This window comes from Zootoca vivipara, chromosome 13 (genome assembly GCF_965207765.1).
Source record: "Zootoca vivipara chromosome 13, rZooViv2.hap1.1, whole genome shotgun sequence".
Classification (NCBI taxonomy): Eukaryota; Metazoa; Chordata; class Lepidosauria; order Squamata; family Lacertidae; genus Zootoca; species Zootoca vivipara.
In genome coordinates this window covers 49948224-49971525 of record NC_142596.1, presented here as the reverse complement: position 1 = coordinate 49971525, position 23302 = coordinate 49948224, and the positions used below count along the sequence as shown (strand labels likewise).

General features: G+C 49.2%; 1 protein-coding gene across 2 annotated transcripts in view; it reads right to left on the bottom strand.

The window, feature by feature from the left end:
• Window positions 1–1001: 1001 nt before the first annotated feature.
• ELFN1 (extracellular leucine rich repeat and fibronectin type III domain containing 1) overlaps window positions 1002–23302 on the bottom strand; it is a 230986-nt gene continuing 208685 nt past the window's right edge. For both annotated transcript variants that reach the window (XM_088656762.1, XM_088656763.1), the window contains exon 4: window positions 1002–4748. In XM_088656762.1, coding sequence (XP_088512888.1) covers window positions 1873–4266 — 2394 coding nt within the window. In that variant the 5' untranslated portion in view covers window positions 4267–4748 and the 3' untranslated portion in view covers window positions 1002–1872. The remainder of the gene's footprint in view (window positions 4749–23302) is intronic.

Below are 23302 nucleotides of genomic sequence, written 5' to 3'. Positions count from 1 at the left end.
TCATTGGGCAACTGGCGTGCCTCACCATAAAGACGGATCCCATTTTATTGCCAACTTTCCCTGTTGCAAACTGAGCAAAAAACAGTCCATAAGAATAGGGGCTGCAAACATAGTACTGTATTGAGATAGGAATCTCAAGTGGGTTCTGCTTTCCATCCCTGGCAAGCAAATCATTGCTAAGGCCGGTGTGTTAATTTGGCACACAGAGAGGAATTTGGGTCTTAGCCGTGAGAAAACTTACCCACCTTTGCTGTGCCCCAATTTTCAGAAGCTGGTGTCTATGTGGATAGTGCTGTTAAATGGTTTAGTCACTAGGGGGTGCTGGACTCAACTGAGTGGAATCAGGGGATTTCTTGTGATTCCCAGAAGCTGATACAGTACTATCTACACAAGTGGGGGGAGAGAAGGTGCCCTCAGGTCCTGCTTGCAGGCTTCCCATATGCATCTGGTTTTCCACTGTGAGGACAAGATGCAGGAGCTATTGACCTGATCTAGCAATAAGATATTATGTTCTTATAGTCGCTAGGGAACACTGGACTCAGTTGTACCTGGGTGGGTTTTTCTTTGTGGGTCATGTCATTATATAGTTTAGTCAATAGGTGGTGCTGGACTTAGTTTTATTTTATCTGGGTGTAGCCAAGAGTTATATTTTGGAGAGAGAGCAGAATCCTTGACCAGCTCCTTTACTAGTGTATGACCTCTCAGTCTTCTGCGACATGGTGCCAGAAGTCATGTTTTAAATCCATCGAATCCTTATTAGACAAGGAAATTGGGCACAGCTGCCTGACCTAGAAGCCTCTTGCTTTAAGAATCATGTAGCCTAAGAGTGGGGGAGGAAGATTTACTTACATTGTCTTGGTGACCCTCAAAAATGAGAGGAGAGCTGCCATTGTATCAGCACACTTGGATTTGACCAGAACTGAAGTCAGCAAACATCCATGGAACACAAGACACACCCCACCCTCCCAACAGAGAACCAGAAAAAAAAGTCAAGCCAAGGGTAGGGTGTTTGGTTTTTTTTTCTTTTTTCTAAAATCCATGATTAAAACCTGGTACAAACAGGTGAATATATAGATATATTTCTTTTAGTAGATGTAATATTTTTTTTCCTTTCTCTTTCTCTCTCTCTCATTATACAGCAAATATAGAATTTCTTTTTCTCTCTCTGTACAATAGAGCGGTGTCGGTTTTTACAAGGCGACACACAATACCTTTTCACCAAAGAAATGCACAAATGGGACTTCAGGCGGTTCGTAGTCTAAACTGGAAGACTCCATTTGCAAAAGGCCCAAAAAGATTTATCTTTTTAATGTTTATTTTTTTAATAATTAAAAAAACACCTTCTGCTAACTTTTTCTGATTTACCTTTTTGTGTGTGTGTTTTGTATTTTACTTTTTGGTTACTGAAAGGAAGAAGAAGACAAAACTGTACACAGAGTCCACAAGAAACCACAGATTCATGAGTCATGCGATGCAGTCGTGGTTACTCCATTATTCCTTTCATTTTGTGCCTCTCTCTCTCTCTCCCTGTTGTTTTTCACTCAGGTTTTTTTTTTAATTCAATTTTTCTGCTTTTTTTATAAAAAGAAAACATTTCCCCCCCACTCCACCATTTACCTATTACTTTTTCATCATGGTAGGTGTTCCCCTCCCGTTCTCTTTTCAAATTTGGTGTGGATTTCACAAATGCGAGACAATATTTTAATACCTCTCTCTCTCTCTCTGTTACATTATATAGAATAATTATAGATAAGTTATTTATTTGTGTGTGTGTTTAAAGACAAGTCTGGATTAAAAATAGCTGCTGCTGATTTCGTTTGTTTTGTTTTGTTTTGGTCCAGTATTAAGTCACGAGTTACAAGTTTTGAGGACTCAGGACTTGTGCTGGGCAGACACCCCTTTCCAGTAGTCTAAGATGTCGTGCAGGTCCTCGTCTTTGGCAAACTGGACCTTTTTGCGGAGGGCGTGGCCGGCCGCCATGTACTCCTCCTCGTCTTTGTGGCGCTTGCGGTTCAGTTTGAAGCGCTCCCAGATGCTGTGGGAAGGCTTGCAGGTGTACTCTGGACTGGAGGTGTAGCTCAGGTTGTGGTACTGGGGGGAGAGCTGAGAGTAAGCCAAGTCCCTGGGCCGGGGCCTGGTCAAAGGTTCCAAGATGGAAGGCTTGCGCCCGCCCACACTCTCATGCTGCTGCTCCCCCTGGTGGGACCCTGGGTACGAGTGCCGGTGCTCGCTGTACTGGCGGATCTTCTCGGCCTCGGCGCGCAAGATGGCGGCCGCCGGCGTCACAGTGAGGATGGTGTCTGTGGTTGGAGACGTCTTCTCGATATATTTGGCTTCGGATTTGTGGGCGGAGCCCTCGGAGCGGAAGGATCGGGGGCTCCGGATGGAGCCGCTGGAAGAGGTGCTGGAGCGCTTCGGGGGGCCCTCCATGCTGTGGTGCCTCTGCAGAGGGTGGTTGTAGCTCTCCTTGTAGACCGGAGCCAGGAAGCTGTGTTTGCTGGGGATCTGTTCGGACAGGAGCACCAGCTGAGGCTCGGCTGTGGACACCGCCCCCGACTTCACCCCCTGGAAGGAGGTGGACTCTGATTTCAAGGCATCGATGCAGTTGTTGATGATCTGGTTGACCTTGTCCACCTCCTTCGTGATGGTGGAGATCTCCGCCACCGAGCTCTGGCTGTCAGGCTGCAGGGGCAGCTCACAGTCCCTCCTCTCGGGCTGCTCGCCCGTCCGCACCTCCATGTAGTTTCCCTTCGTGGCCTTGGGGGTCTCTTTGCTGTCGATCAGCTTGTACTGCTCAACTTCCCCCATGGAAGGGAGGTAGGGGATGCGGGTCATCGTCTCGCCGCCCAGCATCTGCCCTTGGGACAGCTGGGAGATGCTGGTCGCCTCCATCTCCGGCCCGTACTTCAGCTCGATGATTGTCTTCTTCATGTTGATGGCAGCCTTCTTGTGCTTCTCCTCCTGCTGCCGCCTCTTCCGGAGGCAGTAGTACACCACCCCAAGGACAATCACCATCCCAAACAGGCAGCCCAGGATCGTCATGATGTAGTGAGTGGCCGTCGAAGGGCTCGGCACCGGCTCCTCCCGGTTATGCTTGTTGAGGTTGATGGTGAGGCAGGTGTAGTTGTACCTGGAGACGCGGTTGGAAGACATCACGCAGTAGGTGTAGTCTTCATTGGGGCCCAGGTCCGTCAGCGTGATGTCCTCCTTCTTCTTCAGCAGCTTGGTGAGGACGTTGTAGCGGCCATTCTCAAACTGCGCCAGGGTGTACATCTTGCTGAAGGGCACCGGGATCTGCACGCTCAGGATGGCCGAGTTGTGGGTCAGCTGCTTCACTTTCATGGTGGGGAACAGGCCCGGGTCGATCACGGGGGTGTGCAGCGAGGCCTGGGGCGTGGTGCCGTCCCCAGAGAAGCACTCCTCCTCGGGGCACGGGCTCTCGGGCGGAGCGGTGGTCACCGGGTTCTTCAGCGGGATCAAGTAAGGCGGCATGGTGTAGGGGCCCCCGGTGCAGAGGGAGGACAGCATGCCCAGGGCATTGCGGTACCCGCTCCGGCCTTGGCCCAGAAGGTAGTAGCCAGAGTAGTCTGGCGGCGAGTCACACTGCATGCGGTCGTAGGTGCGGGTCATGTTGGTGAAGCCCTCGAGCCACTGGAGGAAGCCCAAGAGCTCGCAGGAGCAGTAGAAGGGGTTGCTGTAGAGTTCGCAGACAGACAGCTTGGCCAGGCCCCGGAAGGTGCTGCTGTCCAACCTCTGGATTCTGTTCATCGACAGGTCAATGTTCACGATGTTGAGGCACTCCCCGAAGGCATTGGGGGTGACGGTCTCGATGAGGTTGGCCTGGAGGTAGAGGTACTCCAGCTTCCCCAGCCCCCGCAGGATCCCCTCCGTCAGGTTCCTCAGGCGGTTGTAGCCGAGCTGCAGCACTTGCAAGTTGTACTGGCCGGAGAAGGCACCGTCCTCGACGTATGAGATCTCGTTCTTGGTCAGGTTGAGGTATGTGAGATTACTGAAGCGGCTGAGGGAGGAGAACTGCACGCTCTTGATCTTGTTGTCGTTCAGCCTCAGGTCCAGGATGGTGCTGTTGATCTGCTGCGGGATGGACTCGTACGGCGGCTGGTTCTGGCTGCAGATGGCGAGCCACACAAAGCCCTTCTCGCCCTCGATCAGCCAGCAGTCCGCCTGCGCCTTCCCCACGTACAGGAGGGAGACGGCCGCCACGCAGGTGCACAGGGCTGACGTCGCGGCCCACCGGCGGCCTGCCATTTGGGAGGGCTGGGCGGGGACGAGGGGCGGCCCCCTTTCTTCCTGCAAGGGGAAAGGGATGACCGTCTGCCTCACAGCACAAAACTCCGCCTTGGATTAGTGTTTGCCATTCTCTCCTTGCGCTCCATGGCTTCGGACCATGAAGGGAACATCCAGTCGGAGGAGGTGGGAAGGGGACTCCTCGTCCGGTGCTGATCTTTCCCAGGGTGCCCCCTTGGGCAAAAAGCTCTAGCAAGGGGCTTGCTGGCAAGCTGTCTCTCCTGCCATCCTATTGGGCTTCCTTGGGGGGGGGGGCAAGGAGGGACCTGGGAGGAAGAGGGAGGTCCGGCTCAGGCACACACTTCTCTCTCCCTCTCGGCAGGGCGTTTCCAGGTGCTCGTCTTGCCGCCGGCTTCTGCTTTGAGGCTCGGCTCCTTCTCCATCACCCTTCCTTGTTGTGACTGCCTCTCGTAACGCTCCTTCTGCTGGGTTACTTCGGTCTCCTGCCGACAAAGAAGCACAGAGGGGAGAAGGCAATTAGTGGGATTTGTCAAAGCGAAATGCAACCCCTGTAAAACAGCACACACACACACACACACACCGGTAGGAATAATATAGGGACACTGGAAACTGTCTTACGTCAAGCAGTCTAGTTTACTGTTGCTGGCACTGGCTGGCAGCAGCTGTGCAGGGTTTTCCTAGCCTCACCTGGAGATTCTGAGCACTGAACCGCAAGGACATTTTGTGTACAAAGCAGACGTCTTACCACCAGACTGCAGCCCTTATCTGGATTTATTTCAGAAGTTTGAAATTGTTTCACGAGTGTCCTTCATATATTGGGGTGTTGTCATTGTTTACAATAAGCTGGTGTGAGGCTGAGTGGAGGCTGGTAGCAATTTGTCCCCAAACACAGTTTTGATCCAGTCCAAGGCCCCTATGTCAGCTATTCTCATTGAGAAGAAAGGGCCCCTTGATGTCGATGGGAGTTTTATAGCCCTCTTCCCTTGCCCCACGTAATACTCCCAACCCAGCTCCTATTGGAAACCACAATCACCAAGCCCAAAATTACATCAATAACACCACACCTAGTTTGGCCCTCCATCTCCAGCGTTAATGCCGACCCCTTTCTCTGCCGACCTGCACATAATTGGCTATTCACTCCAGACCACCTGTCCTCTAAGGACAAGGATCACGTGCAAAGCTTTCATTTTGTAGTTCAGTATAACCCACTAGGATTTCAGGGATCTGAAGGAGCTGTGTTTGTGGAGATGAGCTGGCTCTTTGTGTTACAGACAGGCGTAAAGTTTGCTTTCATCTGCTTGCATGCATCTTCCTACCTAGACATCGATTTGTGCCTCCCCCCCTCTACCTGCACCCAAGTCCACCTCCTGCCTCCCTCTTTGTCAGCGCCTCTTCAGGATCCTCTTTCCATGTTGCCCAGGTCAGTTTATCAATAAATGAAGGAGCTGCTTGTTACCAAAAGAGAGTAATGACATAGCAGGCCGCGATCCATTACAAATGATAAATGTTTAATCATGCAAAGAGATGGGAAAGGTGGGGGTGCTTTTATTTTTATTATTTGGCTTGCAGGCACCAAATGTTAGAATGAGCCAGAGCTATTCATTATGTGTACAATAATCAGAGCAGACATCTCTAAGATGGTATAGCAAACATTTATTAATGATGAAGCCTCCGCTAAATGGCTGGATGTCCATTTCGTATACGTCAGGTGTGGGGAGGAGGCTCTCAGGCTCAAGCTGCTGTCTGGGTTCATTTTCTCTTCCTCTCCTTCTCTCACCCTTATGCATATTCCCAGATCAGCTTCCACACACTTGCATGGTGAACTTGGTTCGAATTGCAGCAGAGTTGGATAATGAGGGGGCCCTTGATTCCAAACCTGAATTAATTTCCAGTGGCTTAGTTCCTCTTACCGGGATTGGGTGCACCGAGAGGGTGGCACGCAGCAGGTAGGTTGGGATTGGGATGCACTGTGATCCACAAACTCTGTGTTTTGTAGAGTGAAATAATATAAGCCAACCCCAGCCAACTTCTAGCATTCCTCCCTCCCTCTCCCTCTCCCCTAGCTGTTGTTCATTAAATGAGGGGAACTCAGCAAAAGCAGGGAGGATCTTGAGAGAGAAATGGCAGGCAGGGAAAGCTTAAAAAGCTCTCCAGATATACCAAAGAAATTTTAGATCTGGGGTGTGGGGAAGGTGGGGTGCAAAGTGGCCAGGAGATATCAAAGGGTGATGTAAACCTAGGCCAGAGCCCAAAGCTGTGTCCACACCATATATTTAAAGCACACGACTCCCCCCCAAAAGAATTCTGGGAGTTTGGGTTTGTTAAGGTTCTGGGAATTGTAGTTCTGTGGGGTAGTAAACTACAGTTCCCAGCCTTTTGGGGGGAAGTTCTGTACTTTTCACATAATTTAGATGTGTGGTGTGGATGCAGCCCAAACCAGAGCGATAGCTGGGGGGTGGGGTGGGGGGGATCTAGCCAGGGTTTCTGCCCTGGTCGAAGCCTCCAGAGGGGCACCATTGAGGCTCCCAGCCTCCCGCATGTCTGGGTTTCAGCCGGGGAGAAAGAAGGGGGAAAGTGAATGGCAGCTGCCAGCTCAGTCCTTCAGCTTAATGGGGAAAGGGGAAGAAGGTTCATTTACAACTTGATGCAGGGAGAGGGAGAGTTGGAAAATCTGGAGAGGCTGCATGGCTCTCCCCAGTGAAGCAGAAGATAGGATCCCCTGTGGGTTTGCAACTGTGTGAGAAAGAAATTCTGGCGGGACAGAGGAATGGGTGGGAAGCTGAGGAAGAGAATCAGTTGGACTAGATCAGGGGTCAGCAACCTTTTTCAGCCATGGGCCAGTCCACCGTCCCTCAGACCATGTGGTGGGCCAGACTATTTTTTTTGGGGGGGGGGGAATATGAATGAATTCCTATGCCACACAAATAACCCAGAGATGCATTTTAAATAAAACCACACATTCTATTCATGTAAAAACACCAGGTATGCCCCACAAATAACCCAGAGATGCATTTTAAATAAAAGGACACATTCTACTCATGTAAAAACACGCTGTCCGCGGGCCGGATTAAGAAGGCAATTGGGCCACATCCAGCCCCCGGGCCTTAGGTTGCCTACCCCTGGACTAGATGATCCTTGGGTCCCTTACAACTCTATGATTCTGCGATCCCTTCAGAACTTTGAATGTGCTTAAATAGCTAAGGTTGAGTCATTTTACAGACTATACATCATCTACACACAGGAAAGTAAGGGGTGTGTGAGCATTTTTCCTGCCAGAGGCAGTTGCCTGGCAAACTGGTCACCCCGGCTGCATTAGGATTGAAGGAGATTTTCTACTTTAGACTCGCAAAAAGCATTTCTTCACCTTACATGAACCTAAAATTGAGTAGGAAATAATCATTTCCTAAAATGAGTAATCAAACAAAAAAATTTTTTGAAAGGAATCTTGTTGAAGCTTACTCGGGAGCAAATTGACATGTCAAAACTCATTGAAAGGGGTTTGCACAGAACCAAGAAGAGGGCTGGGTGGCAAAAAGCCTCAAAGGGGGGACGGACTCCAGAGGGTATTGGCTGATCTTATGAAAATGCAGTCTTTTAATGATCCTGTGACCAAATAAATCCAATTCAAAACCTGACCTCAGGTAGACAATTGCTGCACATGGAAGTTCTGCTTTTGACAAACAATTTGCTCTTACTGGAAGGGATGCCCATTTCCCCTTTGGTCATACAGTCATAACGCTTCGTAGGAGTACTTTGAATTCAAATAATACATTGCCTACTTTTTAATGCCCTTGTGTGTGTTGGCGGCAGCAACAAGAGGAGCAGTTAAGATGCCTCAAAGCGTGGCAGTGTCTCAGCTGCTGGAGGTACCACCTTAGCAGGTGCCTGATGCCGCCAGCCCAGGGGGCAAGCGCAAAACAGGGCTATGCCTGCCCCAGTCCAGCCTTCTCACCCAAGACAGGGCTAGCCTTGAAGATGTCAAAGGAGCCGTGCTCCATTTATGCCTCTCATGAGCGTGCTTGTCATTGCTCTCATCTGAACGAAGCTTCCCGCTGCTCTGATCTGTACTGATGTGTCCCATCTTGTGCCGCTTAGCTCATAAAGATCTAACGGGATCACAACCCACAGGTAGCCTAGCTGAAGGCCACTGAGGATAATTACACGTAGCATCTGCTTAAGAGGCGAAGGATCATTAGCTCCCTGGGTGATACCCCCCGCTGGCTCCCTCCGCCTCAACTTCGGCCTTTTGAAATATCGGAATCCGAGTGAGATGGAGTGCCATGGGAGACTCGTTCATGCCCTGCGACACTTTCCCCATTCTGATCAAGGTAGGCAATGCGAGTCATTGCGATCTTCTGCTTTTACATTAAACATGCTTGATATGCATACCATTATTTTATTATTTATTAAATTTGTACGCCGCCCTTCATCCGAAGATCACAGGGCGGTTCACTACATAAAAATGCAAAACAAGAACGCAAAATACTCAATAAAAACAAGAGCAAAAACAAAACAATCACCCCCCCCCCCCCGCCCACAAACACATTTTCAAAGGACACAGAATGTTAATTGGCCCAAGGCCCAGTTGAAGAGGAACATTTTTGCTTGGCACCTGAAGCGATGTAATGAAGGCACCAGGTGAGCAGCCTTGGGGAGAGCGTTCCACAAACGGGGAGGCGCCCCAGAAAAGACCTATTCTCATGTCACCACCCTCCAGACCTCTTTCAGCAGACCCATATGACAAAAGGCATCAAATGATTGCAGGGTCTAGATTGGTTCATATGGAGAGAGGCAGTCCTTGAAGTATTATGGTCCTGAGCTGTTTATAGGTCAAAAGCAGCACTTTTGAGTTGGGCCTGGAAACTAGTTGGTAGCCAGTGCGGCCGGGCCAAGATCGATGCAATATACTCAAAGCACCTTGCCCCATTGAACAACCTGCCTCCTTCAAGCAGGCAGAGACCATCCTTTCTCCCAAAGAGGCATTCCTCACCTCCCTGGCCCAGCCAGCTGTCCTGCTAGTTTTTATCAACCAAAAGGAGCAAGGGTCCAGAACCTTGACCATATCCTCAAGCCTTACTTAACTGAAACTCGTCCAACATAACAGGACTAGACAGTGTTCTGGGCACCTCTTGAGATTCATCTGTCGTAACAGTGGAGTCAAGGTCCCGGTGGATGCAAGCAATTTTATCCTCAAAATGCTTTGCAAACAAGTCACAGCAAACACCCTCGGTTCTACCATCTCTTTTGGGCCAGACATTTATTTAGCTTATGCCTGGCACAAAGCGGCCGCCACCAATGGCAGGCCTCCGTGGAGTTCTTTTGAAATTTGGGGAGGGGGTATTGCAGCCCCCAGCTCTTTGTGTCAGTGATGTTTTTATTTGGCTCAGGAACCCAATACCTCAAAGATCGCCTCTCCTTATATGAACTGACCGAGAGCCTGCAGTTGCCAGAGCAGCAGCCGCAAACATCTGGAGGGCACCGTTTTGGCAAAGGCCGGTCCACACTTTGCGAAAAGAAAAGCCATCTCCAAACAAACTCCTGACACGGATTCTCTCTGGAGGAATTGAGTTTTATCGTTAATAACCTACCGCTAAAAGGGTAACATCTGTTTTGGGCAAACTGTAATGAGATTTAAACCCCAGGTGGAAGGAGAACTCTGCAGTAATAAATGGCGCTGTATGTCTAAATAGTTTTAATTTTTTCGCTGGCAGAGATGGCTGCGTGTTGTTGTTGCTTTTACCTCAAGGCCCACTTCGCCAGCTTTCTCCTCGAGCCCCCTTTTGTTGTTGCTGCTGCTGCTCCTTAATGATTGCCATTAATTTCCAGCGTGGCAGATGGAGTCTAAATCTAACCTAGTGGCATTTGAAATGAGAACCGTGGTGTGTCGAACGTATGCAAGAGGGTGCGCTGCTGTCTCGGAGCAAGTCTGCTCTGACAAAACCTTTTTAGCTTTCCGAGAGAGATTCCCCTTTGAGGTTTGCGCTTGCCTCTTCCTCTTTGGAAACAACACTAACAGTGCGAGCCCAATATGTGTCTGCTCATAAATAAGAATCGGGGAGACATCCATTCCGGGTCGTGTTTTAATGGGGACTTACCGCACCGACACTTCTCAAAGCAATGCATGGAGCAGAAATGCAGCTCTCCTTTGAGATCTATGGCACAGTTGGCCCATCAAAAAATGGGCACACTAGCAAAAAGTGCACACTCATGTATGCAGATTAGTGAAAATAGCATGCAATTCTGTTAGCATGCTGTTGGGGTAAATTCGAACCACTGACCTGATCGGCAAGCCCAAGAGGCTCAATGATTTAGACCACAGTGCCACTCACGTCCCACATTTGAATCCCCGCGATGGGGTGAGCTCCCGTTGCTCTGTTCAAGCTCCTGCCAACCTAGCAGTTCGAAAGCATGCCACTGCAAGTAGATAAATAGGTACTGCTGCGGCGGGAAGGTAAACGGCATTTCCATGTGCTCTGGTTTCCATCACGGTGTTCTGTTGCGCCAGAAGAGTCCTGCTGGCCACATGACCCGGAAAGTTGTCTGTGGACAAACACTGGCTCCCTCGGCCTGAACACGAGATGAGCACCACAACCCCATAGTCACCTTTGACCGGGGTCCTTTACCTTTACCTAGGAGTAAAGTGCTTGCCAAAAGGTGTGTACTAAGCCAAGCTATGTAGAACAATGCCTATTTGGGGAGCTGTGAGCATGAAAATTCAGGTGAATTTTCTTGTAGACAATCACAAACATGTGGAAATAAAATGAACCAAATTAAGATTGGAAAAATGTGGAACGGAGCTAGACACTTCTAGTTGTCCCCACATACAAGCCCCATTGAGTCCAACGGGGACTTCTTCCAGGTTAGTGATATGGAATTATAACCCAAAGTGTCTTTGAGTTATGCATTGGTGTAGGAAAGCTTAAGGCTAAGCAACAATACCCCCATAGGTGCTAATTCCTTGGGGCCCTGGGTGCCTGAGCACCCACAAAATTCCCCAGGTTGGTGCCAGGGCCATGCACGCTGCATGGCACCCACGGCCCCGGACACTCATGGTCATGGCGCCAAGTTGGCACTCCTGCCCCCCCCCCCGCATTGGTTGGCCCCACTTGTAGGCCATGAAAGTTGGAGACCATTTTTGTTACTGGGAGCAGAATATTTTTGAGAGACATTTACCAGAGCTCCCTTGTAACTCTGTTAGACTGGAGGCTGCCATCACACCCAGAAATGCCACTGAGCAAGAAGTGTGCTAGGTTAAAATGTTTGCTGCAGGTGAGACCACCTTTCTTTTGGTGGCAGCTGCCCGTTGTCAAGATGCATTTTGGGAGAAAGATGGTGGCTTCCAGCCAAAGAGACTTCTAGCAAGTTTCAACCCACCTGCACCTGAAATTCACAGGCCCCCCAGCTAAAATGCAAAAGAGAAGCGAACATTTTAACACAAACATGTTGAGGCTGAACTTCCAAAAGTTTAGTCCAGTCCTCATCAAAGACAATTATTTACATATGCCAGGCACAAGACTTTAGTATGTCTAACTGCCAGAATATGCAGAAAGAGCTCACAACTGGCATGAGGTCAAAGCTGAGTGTGCTCCCTGTGTCTCTGGATGATGCTCTGCTCTGCTCTTATCTCTGCCCAATGATCCTACACTTGCAGGTAGGTGTTTTGGATGCTGCTCTGCAGTAGAGCATAATTGGCTCACCCAGTCACTTGCAGTGCAAAGGTCGAGCAGCCGAATTGCCCTCAGAGGAGGCTTCCCGATGCTTCTCTGTGTGACTCGCTGGACTGGAGTTCCCTCCTTCCACGCAGGAAGCTTAGTTGGAATATTTTCTCACTCTGAAACCATAGGGGGCTGGCCTCGGTTGAAGACAGGTCATTCTGACTCTTAGCCACTCTAAATGAAAAACATCTCAAGTAGAAGAACAAACCGTGCCTCCAATTTAGGGCAGGGGGAACAATACTGCTGGGTCAAGGTGACCATGTGTTGAAGGGGGGGGGCAGCAGGAATCCTGCACATTTCATGGCTGAGACAAAGAGGAAAATTTTGCAGGCTTGTGACAGAAGATCTGGAATCCCCCCTCTTGCAAAACGAGACACAGTCCTAGAGTTCCGCCCACCCATATTCATGGAGGGGTCCTACAGGCTCTCTCTGTCCCCATTTTTGCCACATGTGGGTGCCCTTTCCCATGTGGAGCCGCTAGCAGAGTTTCTCTAGGATTCAGCTGTTTCCTCAGTATGTTGGCAGATCCACACCATAGATTTAACCCACATTTAAAGCATGTGACTTCCCCCCAAGAATTTCAGGAACTATAGTTTGTTTAGGGTGCTGGGAATTGTAGCTCTGCGAGGGGGAAGCTACCATTCCCAGGTTTCTTTGTGGGGAGGGATGTGCATGGATTTTCTTTAGATAGAAACCTCTTGTGCATGAAAACACAGGCATGCGAAATGTCAGTTAGCTTGTAACCTGCCATTAAACCTGCTGCAACTGATAAAGTCCATTTCCAAGTGGTGGCTGTGCATCAACCCTCCAGCAATAAAAAGGGGGACATGCTTGGAGCACTTCTAATCTCGTTGCTAAGATCGCCATGCCCTTAAGCAGGGCATCTAGGTTGGCTGGAGGGGGGGGGGAAGGAATTCAATCCAGTTCATGTTTAAAAGTGAGACCCCCAAATTCTGAATCAGTTTGCAGGCTGAAACACTGCTATCTTTTGAAATATTTAATACAGTTGTCTTGCCAAGCAATGTGTAGAAAAATGCATTAACTGCGGAAAGTGTACATAAAAAAAATCATATCATACAAGAATGCACTATATGCCCAGAGTTCCCTGGGAAGAGGGGGTTGATTGTTAAACCACTCTTAAGAACTCTCAGGACCCTTAACAAACTCCAGTTCCCAGAATTCCATGGGGGAAGCCATGACTGTTCAAAGTGTTCTCATAGGGCTTTAACTGTATTGTGTAAATGGGGCTGTAGTCGCCCCTATATTGCAGAACACCAGTGAAAGTTTTGCTGTGATAGGAATGCCACCTAATCCAGAAGCTCTGGGGAGTCTCCTAATGGCTCTCGGCACCCTTAATGAACTACAGCTCCCAGAATAATTATTTTGGGTTGGAGGGGAAGCCATGCCTGTTTAAAGCAGAGGTTGGCAACCTAAGGCCCATGGGCCGGAAGCGGCCCATGAGGGTCACTTAACCGACCTATGAGCTGCCCCCGAACCGAGCCATCTGCTGGGTGAGTCCCCGCGCGCTGCACTAAACCGGCACAGCGCAGCATGGGGGGGGCTCTCTTCTGTGGCTCTGGAAATCGCTTCTGCACATGCCCAGAGGCCGGAGATCATGTCTGCGCATGTCCATGGCACCGGAAATTGCTTCTGCGCAGGTGCGATTTTCGGTGTTTGGGCATGTGCAGACATGATTTCCGGCGCACCAGTCCAGCCCATGGAGGATCTCCACAGGAGTGATCCAGCCTATGTCCGGTAAGCCTTGCTGACCCCTGGTTTAAAGTGTCACCATTAGAGCTTTAAATGTTTGGTGTGGATGTGGCTGGTGTTTGGTGAAAGATAGGTGGCAAAAAGAACCACCCTGGGTTGTGCTACAGGATGTTGCCAACAGCAAAAAGGAGGCCTCCGCAGTTGCAGCACAATGTGATGCACTTCGGCTCCCCATTCAAGCCCTTGGCCTGTAATGGAAAGCAGAAAGACAACTCCTTGAGCCATTCATACCAGCATCTGAACAAGGAATCCCCAAGAAGGACACAAAAATCCATAGCAGTTCATGAGGGGCAGGCTGCAAAAAAGTCAGGCCTGCCCCTGGCAAATGCGGGGCAGATGAGATATGCAACAAATGTGAAATCTGCAACAAAATGTTGCAGCACGGAGTGGTGACGTTCACCCTTCCAGTCTATTCCAATCTACTAGCCAGTCAGCATTTAGTAGCCACTAAGCATGCTCCATCCTCTTCAGGCTGTTTCTCACATGCACACAAAATCAATCCCCAAAACAACAACAACACCCCAGCCCAAGAGTCTGAAAACGTTGGGGTTTTCCCCAAGCCTGCATAGATGTCCCTCATATGAATGGGTGGTGCTGTTTTGGCTGTGTAAACATCAGCACTCACAGCCTTAACATTAGAATGAATTACGGCAAGGCTAATACTGCAGGAAAACCATGTTTTTCTAGCATAACCAAAAGGGTAGAGAAGTCCTGTGAGAGATGAGACCCAATGTCCATCTTGTCCTGCGTTTTGTTCCCACAGTAGCCTGCCAGATTCCTCAAGGAAGCCTACAAGAGGACAAGCGACAGCTCTCTCCCTCGCTTGCCCTCTTCGCTTTGAAACCAGGGCACTCTCAAGGGCCTTTTCAGAGAGAGAGAGAGAGAGAGAGAGAGAGAGAGAGAGAGAGAGAGAGAGAGAGAGAGAGAGAGATATCATCCAGGTTCAGCGATCGCTGGGCAAAAACCTCCCTGTGCCCAGCAACAGGAAAGGGGGGAAGACTCAGGAGAGGAAAGAGGCACAGAGGCTTCCTCCATCTGCAGGGAGCAGGAAAACCCAGCGCAGTCGAGCTGATGGCCAGAGGAGGGAGACCGGGAGTGAGAGAGAGAGGGAGAAAGGAAGAAAAAAGGCAACATCTCAGGTGATGTAGATAATCACTTTTAATCTCCTGCTCAAAATAGCCCAAAGTCAAGTAAAGGAGGGATTATGGGGCTTAAGCCACTGGTATTGTCAGTGTGTAACAGACTTAGTCTTCCCCTGAAAGGAGGAGAGGAGCTGCAGCAGCAGACTTGCTCTTAAGAAGGCCCCTTGGCCTCTGAGGTGAAGGCTGCCCTCCCTCTTGCTCTGTGTCGCTGGAACCAGGGAGGCACAACAGCACAGGATTTTGCCACATCTCCAGGTCTCCGGAGTTGCCTGGCCGGCTCCATGCAGCAGAGGGAGGGCTTGAATCTCCCGGTGCAAGAGAGTGTCTACACACACACACACACACACACACACACACACACACACACACACGTGTGCAGCTTGCAAGTGTCAACCCCGGAGGAGCTGACTGCAAATTATTGCATAGACTCTTTGGGGGCGGGTCTGCCCTCCTTCCCTCTCCCAATTAACCTCCATCTCTAGAATTCAGTCATGCTTAAGGACATCACTGGGGCCCAGACCCTGTGAGATCAATAGGGCCCTCACCAGCCCCCCCTACAGGTATCAGGTCTGGGCCCTGAAATATCGGGGTCTGGGATGCTTCTGATCTAGCAATGGTAGTCCATCTGTCTAGTCCAGTCTTCTATTTTGATTGACAGTGGCCAAGGTCTCATGCTTTCCTGGCTTTGTGGCAGATTCGGTGGACTATGACAAATCCCAGCAATGCCAGAGTCGGGGTGATGGGAGCTGGAGACCAGCCAAGTTTGGGAAATACAGTATAGCCTTGATCAAGAAAACGAACCTCATCCATATTCCACACTGAAGCACTCATCTGCTGTAGTGAGTCTTCACCACCACAAGAGGCGCTGCTGATCCAGCCTTTTTTCTGCCTTATTGGATAAAGCAGGCACCCCCAAACTTCGGCCCTCCAGATGTTTTGGACTACAATTCCCATCTTCCCCAACTACTGGTCTTGTTAGCTAGGGATCATGGGAGTTGTAGGCCAAAACATCTGGAGGGCCGCAGTTTGGGGATGCCTGGGATAAAGTTCAGGGGAACTGAAGCTGATGAAGGGCTGCATCAATACACTACAGTTTTAAATGGGTTTCACTGTTATTCCCTCTCCCTAGGGAACCCTGGGAAATGCAGGTTTGACAAAAAGGTCGAAGATCACTAAGAACTTCAATTCCCATGATTCTTAGAGCAGTGGTGTAGAACCATCGGCTCTCTGGGTCTAGAACTACAACTCCCAGCAGCACCAGCAAGCATAGCCAGTGGTCAGGGAAGGTGGGAGTTGTAGTTCATCCCCATCTGGAAGCCCAGAGGTCCCCCTCCCCCGGATTTAAAGAAAGCTTAACAGTACAACTGGAATAAAATATGATTTGTAGAGTAAATGTCCCCAGAGTAAGTCAAACATGTGAATGTTTTATTTCTTTTCCTTTTCCTTTTTAGTCTGTGTGCGATTGCAGATAAAACCAACAGAGACAAGCAACCTCCACAAGCACAAACAAGCTACATATTGCAAATTGCCTGTTGCAAGTAGCGTGCTGCAACATAATGTTGCAGCATGGGTCGCTGCTGTTTAGGATTCCAGTCACGCCATTCCATCCCCATCCCACTCCACTGGACTGTCAGCCAGCATTCTATGCCCACTGAGCATGCTCAGTCTTTGTTGACCTGTTTTGGCAGTTTTCTCAAGGTTTTTGTACTTCTGCAAACCTAGGGGTGATTCTCCAAGCCTACTGACACCCAGGAGCGGTACTAGGGCTTTTTGCACCCTAGACAAAAACACCTTCTGGCGCCTCCCCGGGCGCATGCGTCATGACGCACGCGCGCACACCGCTGATGCCCCTGCGTCCCCTCCATTGGTGGGAGGAGTGCGGGCCAAGGTGGGAGTTCGGCGTCCTCTCGCCTGTGGAGGGGACGCTTTGAGCTCCTCGGCGGCTGCTGCGAGCGAGCGGCGGCTGCGGCTGCAGGGAGTGAGCAGCGGCGACGGCAGCAGCACCCATAGCTGAAGGCTTGCTCGCTGCAGCCACTGAGGAGCTCACAGCGTCCCCTCCGTGGGCGGGAGGGCGCTGAGCTCTCCTTTTGGCTCACGCTCCTCCCGCCTGTGGGTTCGGCTTGCTGCCCCTACTGCCACCACTTGCTCGCTGCGGCCGCCGCCGCTGGGGAGCTCTCACCGTCCCCTCCATAGGCGGGAGGAGCGCGAGCGCGCGCCTTGGCAGGGCGGCGGTGGCGCGGGGGTTTTGGGGGGCAGGCTCGGCAGCGCCCCCTCCATTTTCACGCCCTAGGCAATGGCCTAGTCCGCCTAAATGGACGCACCGGCCCTGCTGATACCCATCATTCTTTGTCCATGGGGGAGTCCAAAACATCTGAGGGGGCAGCAGCTTGGGCAAAGGGTGCCTTCCGGGGTTTAAAAGGTGGTGATTGGCAGGACTGTTTCATACAGGGGGCAAAGCAAAGGTCTTCTTCATCACAGTGACGGGAAGTTAGCTCATACCAAAAAATAATGGGGGAGATTTCCCCCTCTCTGTAAGATCCCTCCTACTCCTTATCTGTGTGAGTGGTGTTAAAGAGAGAGAGAGAGAGAGAGAGAGAGAGAGAGAGAGAGAGAGAGAGAGAGAGAGAGAGAGAGAGAGAGAGAGAGAGATTGGCATTAGACTGGGAAATGGAGCGCAAATGTTAACTTGCTGCCCACAGGCCACTGAGACGCCACCAGCTGGGAACATTTCTCGGCTCTGCAGGAGGAGGCCGGTGATTGATGCACCTCTAAAAATCAAGCCTGTTGCCTCAACCTTTCCTAGGAAGGAAAGGAACACTCAGCTGTGCAAATCCTACTGGCAGACATGGTCAGATTCTCAGGATTTTTTGGCGGGGAAAGGAGAGGGGTTGCCTGCACCTTGTCCTCCGTTGCCCCCGTGCCAAACCGTGTCCCAGATGCATGCCACTGGCTTGTTACAGTCACCTTCCCAGTAAAATTTGTCCTCTACTTGTTTCAACCCCCCCTCCCCTCCCCGCCCCCGGTTATGCTTTCTCGTTCCCCAGGTCCCATTGCTTTCGAAAGATAAGCAGATGCAGCCCAGATGATGCCAGGCAGAGAGCACTGACACTCGCTGTCAGAAAAGACAAAGCTTTGTGGAAACTTGTGATGCGGTGAGTTTGGAGCTGGGGGAGTTTGGAATACAAATGTAGCATGCCCCCGCTTTAATATGAAACCAGCTCCGATCCTTCTGGATTTGGGCCTGTATCCTACATGACTATGGTTTACAACATTAAAACAGAATATTAAAAAACAGTGTAAAGCATCTTACAACCACAGGAATAAAGTGGGTCTTAAAAATATACGTCTCGTGGATCAATAAAGGTTGCAGATGCACCTTTGTGGGTAGGGAGTTCCACAACTTAGGGGTCTATTAGTGTTTGTTCCACACACACCCCGCTGCTTCCCAGTCCTCCCATCTCCCCAGAATTGCTCCCCTTATTCTAAACTTAAACAGTGGCAGGATAATGACAGCAAGGTCTCTGCCTTTGTCCCAACATTCCTTGGGTGCCTAGGCTGACATAACTGCACTGGGCCATCTACACTGAGCACTGGTGAATGAAGTTCTCTGGGGCTCCTGAGAGTCGGGAGCCCTGGAGAACGATGCTTCCCAAGACCCCTGCGCATGGGGCACTGGTGTTATAGCATTCCATGGCATCACAGCATCCCAAGGGAGTGTGAATCTTTGCTGCCACAGCTGGTCTTCAGGTGAGTCTGGGAGAGGTGGCCTCAGGGAGGTGCCCCGGGTTCACAGAGAGGGGGGGCTGGAGGAAGTGGTTTTAATTTTGATGCACTGCTGATGACATCGCTTCTAGTAGGATGTGGTTCCTAAACTTGGATCTGGGCTCAGGAAATCGACCACTCAGCTATCTTCCAACTTTGGGGGGAAACCTCCTGGTTTTCTAAGCAGACATTTGAATCAAGTCCAGGGGAATCCACTCACAGATAGTGAAAATCACACAAGCTTGGGCAGGAGCAGAACTGTACTATGAAATCCCAGTGGGAAAGGTGAAACACGGGGCTTTACGTGTGTAAAAAAACCACACATTAAATGTATGTATACTGCATACTGCATACTGCATCAGATAGATAGATAGATAGATAGATAGATAGATAGATAGATAGATAGATAGATAGAATAATTTATTGGTCAAGTATCAACCATACTTGGAATTTTGCTTCGACTACATTGCAATGTAAAGAAAAACGTACGTCATACAAACACTACTCCCCTCACAATACAACAGCACAGCGGGGGGAAAACCATACCACTAACTGACCTCCCTTTCGCCCACAACTACAGATTCAACAATTTGATGGCACAAGGAAAAAAGCTATTCCTGTGCCTAGACCATTTTGTATATAGAGTCCTGTACCAACATCCGGATGGGCGTAAATCAAACAGGTGATGACCAGGATGCGAAGGGCAGTTTCGATCCTTAGAGGTTTTTAAGCAGAGGTTGGATAGCTGTCTGTCATGGATGCTCTAGTTGAGATTCTTCAATTACCAGGGGGTTGGACTAGATGACCTTCATGTTCCCTTCCAACTGCAAGCCCATGGTTATTCTTAACTTGTAGCGGTTCAGCAGATATGCACATATTTGCCTAGGCCTCTCTAGTCATGGGGACAGGCAAATAGCTTGGTAGGATGCTGAAATAATCAGAATGTAAGCAGGAGTCCTGCTAGATAGACCACATCAAGGTGGACCCAGCACACTGTCTTGCAACAAGGGGCAGCCAGAGGGCAGGCCATATGAAGGATGCCCCACTCTTTGACCCTGGCACTCGGAGGTATGCTACTTCTGCTGATGGGTGTTCCATTTTGCTCTTGCACGTTGAGATTTGCGCACAGAGTGCTTGGGGAGCCTATTTTAAGACCTGCGTTTCTGTTCCATGCAAAACCACTGGTGCGAAATGTCCAAGATCTGCTGGAAGTCCATTTCCAAAGAGAGTGCTCTCCTCTTCCTCCTCCTCCTCCTCCTCCAGGGGGAAGTGTGACTCACTCTTTTTAGCAAGAACGACTTTTGTTTTAGAAGCTTTAACTCCTCACCTTGGTTCACAGATTCTCAATCACCAGCTGGGCGAAGGACCTGCACACTCTTGCTTTCTGTGAAAAGTAATTCATTTCGAGCTCAGGAACTGTTTCTTACTCAGCTCTTACACATGCTTTTTGGGTTGTTGTTTTTTGGGGGGTGGGGGGATACAAAATAGCAGGGCATCCCACCCAGCAGCGCAGTACCTGCCCACTGCCATTCTGTATGGATGTGTGGTGCTTATAGCTTTTAATGGAATGTTTCCTGTGGGTATACATGTCAGCTGTTGCTCCTGCAGAAAAGCAATAATGGATGCCTTCTAGACCCGTTGTCTGGCTTCAGGGGTTTTTTAACTTTTAAAATTGGGGGGGGGAGGGAGAGAAGTTGTTTCTAATAGGCTATACCAGAGCACCACTTATTTTTTAACACTTGGAAGGTTAAACAGTCTTTTCTGGAAGCCATTAACACCCGTTCCCTAAATTCCCAGCTAAAGTGCAACGTTTAATTTGGCCAATCCATTAGATCAGAGGGGAGGGGGGGGAGTTTTTCAGCCTGTCATTCCCTATGAGACCCAGCCAGATTCATTATCCCAAGTTAGACCTTTAGCCATCTACCTTTGGTACTGCCTGATCCAAGGTGGGTCACAAAAGGAGCACAACCACCGCCAGGCAGGAGATTAAGAAAAGCACCCCTACAGGCATGCTTGGGATAAAAGTGGGGTTAAAAGGCTGAGGACTGCTGCTCTACTCTGTGTGCGAGTGGCTCTTCGGGGTTTCATACAGTGGTCTTGGCCAGCCCTGCTTGGAGGATCAGTGCTGGACCTGAGGGCCACTAAGCTACAGCCCTCTCCTGGTTCTGAGGGGGGGGGTTCAGTTTCTGCCGTAGCTCTCCGCCCCTCCCCATAAACACCGTAAGTATCAAAACTGGAATAAATTATGCAAACAGGAGAGAGAGAGAGAGAGAGAAGAATAATGATGCAAAAGAAAATAAATCACTGCCATCTGTATAATTTATAGAGGTTGCTGAATTTTAATGTTTTTAAAGCCCAGAGTATTCACAGCTCTGGAAGCAACTGCATGTTTCATGCATGACAGAGCTTACCAAACTTTTCTATTACAGTGACCCACAAGTCCAAATTTACTCAATACAGTGACCCATTGATTTATTGCTTGTTTTGTAACCGTTACTAAGAATCGTAGATTCATAGAGTGGTAGAGTTGAAAGGGTCCCTGGGGGTCATCTAGTCCAACCCCCTGCAATGCAGAAATTGCAACTAAAGAATCCATGACAGATGGCCATCTGACCTCCATTTAGAAACCTCCAAGGAAGGAGAGTCCGCCACCTTCTGAGGTTGTCTGTCCCACTGTCAAAGAACGCTTACCACCAGAAAGTTCTTCCTAATGTTTCGTCAAAATTGCCTTTCTTGTGATTTGAATCCATTGGTTCGAGCCCTGCCCTTGGGAGCAGCAGAAAACAAGCTTGCTCCATCTTTCCACATGACAGCCCTTGAGATATCTGAAGGTGACTATCATATCTTCTCCATTTCCCCTTTTCCAGGCTAAACATACCCAGCTCCTTTACCCTTTCCTCATCAGGCTTGGTTTCCAGACCCTTGATCATCTTGGTTGCCCTCCTCTGCACATGTTCCAGATTGTCAATATCCTTCTTAAATGGTGATGCCTAGAACTGGACACAGTACTCCAGGTGTGGTCTGACCAAGGCAGAATAGAGTAGTACTATGATCTGGACACTATACTTCCATTGATGCAGCTTAAAATAGCAATAACATTTTTTGCTGCTGCATCACACTATTGACTCATGTTAATCTTGTGGTCCACTAAGACCCACAGATCCATTTTGCACGCACTGCCATCAAGCCAGGTGTCCCCCGTTCTGTATAATGAGGGTCATGCAAGTAAAATTGACTTTACATCCCTACTAATGCAAAGTTATTACAGTCATCCCTCGGGTTACAGCTGCTTCAGGTTGCGTCTTTTCAGCTTGCAATCTGTGCCAAACCCGAAAGTACCGGAACAGGTTACTTCTGGGTTTCGGCGCGTGTATGCGCAGACGCGGGTTGCAAACTCGCCTACCGCACGGATCACGTTCGAAACCTGAGCGTCCACTGGATTATTATTTTTACACAAAATGGTAGGTTTTGTTGGAATATTTGTAGTACTTACAAAGTTATAGTTACCCACAGCCCCCTCCAACAATTCTGTGATAAGATTGCAATGTTGTGTGGGCAATTCGCACAGGTGTGCAGTGCTATTTGTGTAGGAGTTTCGTAGAAAACTCCCTCACATGCAGCAAGACGTCTTGGGGAAAGACTCCCATTGCCTCCAGTGGAAGACCTTTTTCAGAGTTCCATTGCTGTGCATGGGGGGGGGGGAAGAGTCATCACAGCTGGAGAGTGACCCCCTTCGTTTCCACTGTGCTGCCCCACTGCACAGCAATTAGGCTTGAAAGAAGCCTCTCATTGGTTCTAATTGCTGCGGATGGGGGGTGGTTCTGATCTTCGTGGAGATTGCAGGTGGAGGAGGCAATATTAACCTTCACCTCTCTGTGATCTTCACTCCCCCTCTAGCAATTAGACTCACGGACGGCTCCAGTGCTGTTTAATTGCTGCAGTTTCTGCACGTGTGTTTCTGAGACAGGATGGATGTGTGTGTTCTATGTGCAAATGGATGTACAGTGGTACCTTGGTTCTCAAACTTATTCCGTTCTGGAAGTCCTTTCCAAAACCAAAGCGTTCCAAAACCAAGGCACACTTTCCCACAGAAAGTAATATAAAATGGATTAACCTGTTCCAGACTTTTAAAAACAACCCCTAAAACAGCAATTTAACATGAATTTTACTATCTAATTAGACCATTGATCCATAAAATGAAAGCAGTAATTAATACTGTACCCTTAAAATAAATAAAACAGTATTGTAAATGATAAAAATTAAAATTAAAAAAATCTTACCTGCACTGATGATAGTCATTGTTTGGATTGGGGGGGGGGCTTTTTATCCATTTCCACAGTCACACAATCCATCAATCAGTAGCTGAACTAGGTTCCACATAGTCACAACAACAAATTAACTGAAAAAGCCTCAAAAACAAAAATGCAAAATAAATAGCAAAAACAAAAGCGCCAAACTTAATCGGTTCCGGAAGTCCGTTTGACTTCCGAAATGTTCGAAAACCAAGGTGCAGCTTCTGATTGGTGCAGGCACCCCAGAAACAATAGCCGACAGTCACATTCAAAAACCAGAACACTTACTTGCGTGTTTTTGGCATTTGAGAACCAAGGTACCACTGTACCAAGGCTATGAATGAAGGCATGTGGA